The 2,398-nt window shown below is 38.4% G+C and overlaps 1 protein-coding gene across 1 annotated transcript in view; it reads right to left on the bottom strand.

Moving 5' to 3' along the window:
• Positions 1-524: 524 nt before the first annotated feature.
• The window catches only part of LOC107301002 (guanine nucleotide-binding protein subunit beta-4-like), a gene marked incomplete at its 3' end in the record, with an annotated part of 6,210 nt that continues 4,336 nt past the window's right edge, over positions 525-2,398 (bottom strand). The window contains exons 4-6 of the mRNA XM_015830275.1: positions 1,664-1,880; positions 823-889; positions 525-726 (exon numbers count right to left, since the gene is read on the bottom strand). Coding sequence (XP_015685761.1) covers positions 525-726; positions 823-889; positions 1,664-1,880 — 486 coding nt within the window. The remainder of the gene's footprint in view (positions 727-822; positions 890-1,663; positions 1,881-2,398) is intronic.

The raw sequence follows: 2,398 nt of genomic DNA, 5'->3' as shown, positions 1-2,398 counted from the left end.
AAATCTTAATGTACTTAAACATTTGCGAAGTCCTTTATTCTTCACCAGCAAATTAAGACAGTTCTCTCAAATAACAGAACAATTAACCATCTAAAACAGAGTTTCCCAACCTTGGCCACTCGAAGCTGGGTGGACGTCAACTCCCAGAATTCCCCAGTCAGGAAGGAATTCTGGGAGTTGAAGTCCACACAGCTTCAAGGGGCCAGTATAGAGAAACACTGCTCTAAAACGTTAAAAGAGATTGCGTGGATGACGCGTGATGCACCCTGAGATACCCACCGCCGCCCCCCCAGAAATTGCACACACTTCTAGCTCAGCTAACTCTTCTGCTGAACTAATTATCCCTAAGAAACCCTCGGCCTATGAAAACTTGGCTTCCACAGATGGAAGAGATGAAAAGCATTTGCACGTGTCTGATACACTGATGGAAAATCCAAAGCCGTCTAGCAGATGTAGAGGAGAAGTAGCTAGTGCGTGCGTAGAAGCATCTATATTCGCGTATATTCACGAGCACAGTCACTTACACAAACTGCATTAATGTCAGATACGTGTCCCATGAATGACTGCCTGCACATCCCATCTCGGATGTCCCAGAGCTTGGAGGAGGCATCACAGGCACCCGAAACAAAAGTGCTCATGTCTGGGCTTAAAGAGAGACTCATGACATCGCCGGTATGTCCAGTAAACGCAGTAGTCTGCTGGCCCGTCTCGATATCCCACAGAGCACTGCAAGTGAAGTAAAAGTATTTGAATTCAGAAGCTTAAATAATTAACTAGGGGAGCTCATTAAAAAAAAAGAAAAAAGAGTTCCAGGATACTCACCAGGTAGTGTCTCCAGAGCTCGTAATTATTTGGTTATCATCTAGAAAGCGACAACAGGACAAGTACCCTAAAAAGAGAAAAATGGCTATTTCAAACTGCAACTCAAATTAAGTCCAGAATTCTGCTTCCTTCCAGCCTTTATTAAAAACACTTTTATTACAGTACTTAAAACTACAAATGTCTAAAGTCAGAAGAACAATCTCAAGATCTGGGGAAAGCTGAGTCAGTGAACAGATTGGGAATGGGATGGCCCAGTGACATCTAACTCAAATAAACAAATAAAAATAACATAATAAAAATAAAATAAAATAAATAATAAAAAATAAAATAAAATAATATAAAATATAAAATAATATAAAATATACAATATAAAATAATATAAAATATACAATAATATAAAATATACAATATAAAATAATATAAAATATAAAATAAAATAGCTAGCTAGCTAGCTAGCTGCCAGCCATAAATGTCTATAACACTTATGAAGTTAATTTGCTGGATGCTTAATAATAAACATTTTTAAATTGTTTGGGCAGGACATAAAAAGCAGCAAATGACATATGTGCAAATATTGCAAAAAAAAAAAACCAAACAAACCCCAATATCCATAATAGTTATTTAACACAGAATCAATGGACCAAATTCTATATTAGTAAATGCCATTTGTTTATTTGGAAAAATGTTCCTATTAAGAGCAATTCCAGAGAGGTAAAATATGCAATTATTTTTTTCCCATTTGACCCCCTTGCTTTTAAAGGGCAAGAGAAAGTTACGTGTATTACAGTTTCATTAAAAAATAATGAAAAAACAAAACAAAAAGAAGCAGAAGGCGGCTGACCGGTATGGCCGGGTAGTTCTCTGCTCACTCGTACGTTGCCCTCCCTTGTCTTCAGATTGTAGATAGAACAGATGTTGTCTAATCCACCACAAGCGACATAATTGCCAGATGGTGCATACGCACAGGTCATTACCCAGGAAGACCGCAAAGGAATAGCATGCATCTTTAAAAGTAAAATTGGAAAGGAAAAAAAAAAAAAAGCACCATGAGTTGTCCTCTTCAAAAATCAGATGCAAAAAACTGGTGCAGATCATTAACTGATACTGTGAGAACTACCATCGCGCGGGGAGCAGCAGATACAAATAATTCTTAAATTACAACCGTAACCGTCAGGTTCCATTATAGCCGTAAATCGGGTCACTCACGGTTTTTGCAGCAGCCATTAAGCAAACACTGCAGGGGTTTGCCAAAAACAAAGTAAACGTTTGTGTTCGGCAAAACTATAGTATGGGGGGGGGGGGGCTAGACCATCAGAACTTCAAATCTAGGTCATCAAGGCAGGTCCATCCTAACTCTGATTGTCACTAAGCGACTGGTTTTAAGTTGAGGACAATCTGCAATTAACTAAACCTTTGCTCTCAATAATGTGTGGGCAGTAGCGTTACAAAATCAATACAGAACTTTCCTTCAAAATGTAATACTCCAGCCCAGTTTCCAGAAAGAGCTCTGACCTGCTCCAAGCTAAGCAAGTTGTCGTTTTTGCAGAAGGTTCTCACAATGGCATTGAACAAATAG

Source organism: Protobothrops mucrosquamatus, unplaced genomic scaffold (assembly GCF_001527695.2).
Source record: "Protobothrops mucrosquamatus isolate PMUCROS unplaced genomic scaffold, P.Mucros_1.0 scaffold9538, whole genome shotgun sequence".
NCBI lineage: Eukaryota > Metazoa > Chordata > Lepidosauria > Squamata > Viperidae > Protobothrops > Protobothrops mucrosquamatus.
This window is presented reverse-complemented; position numbering and strand designations above follow the sequence as displayed.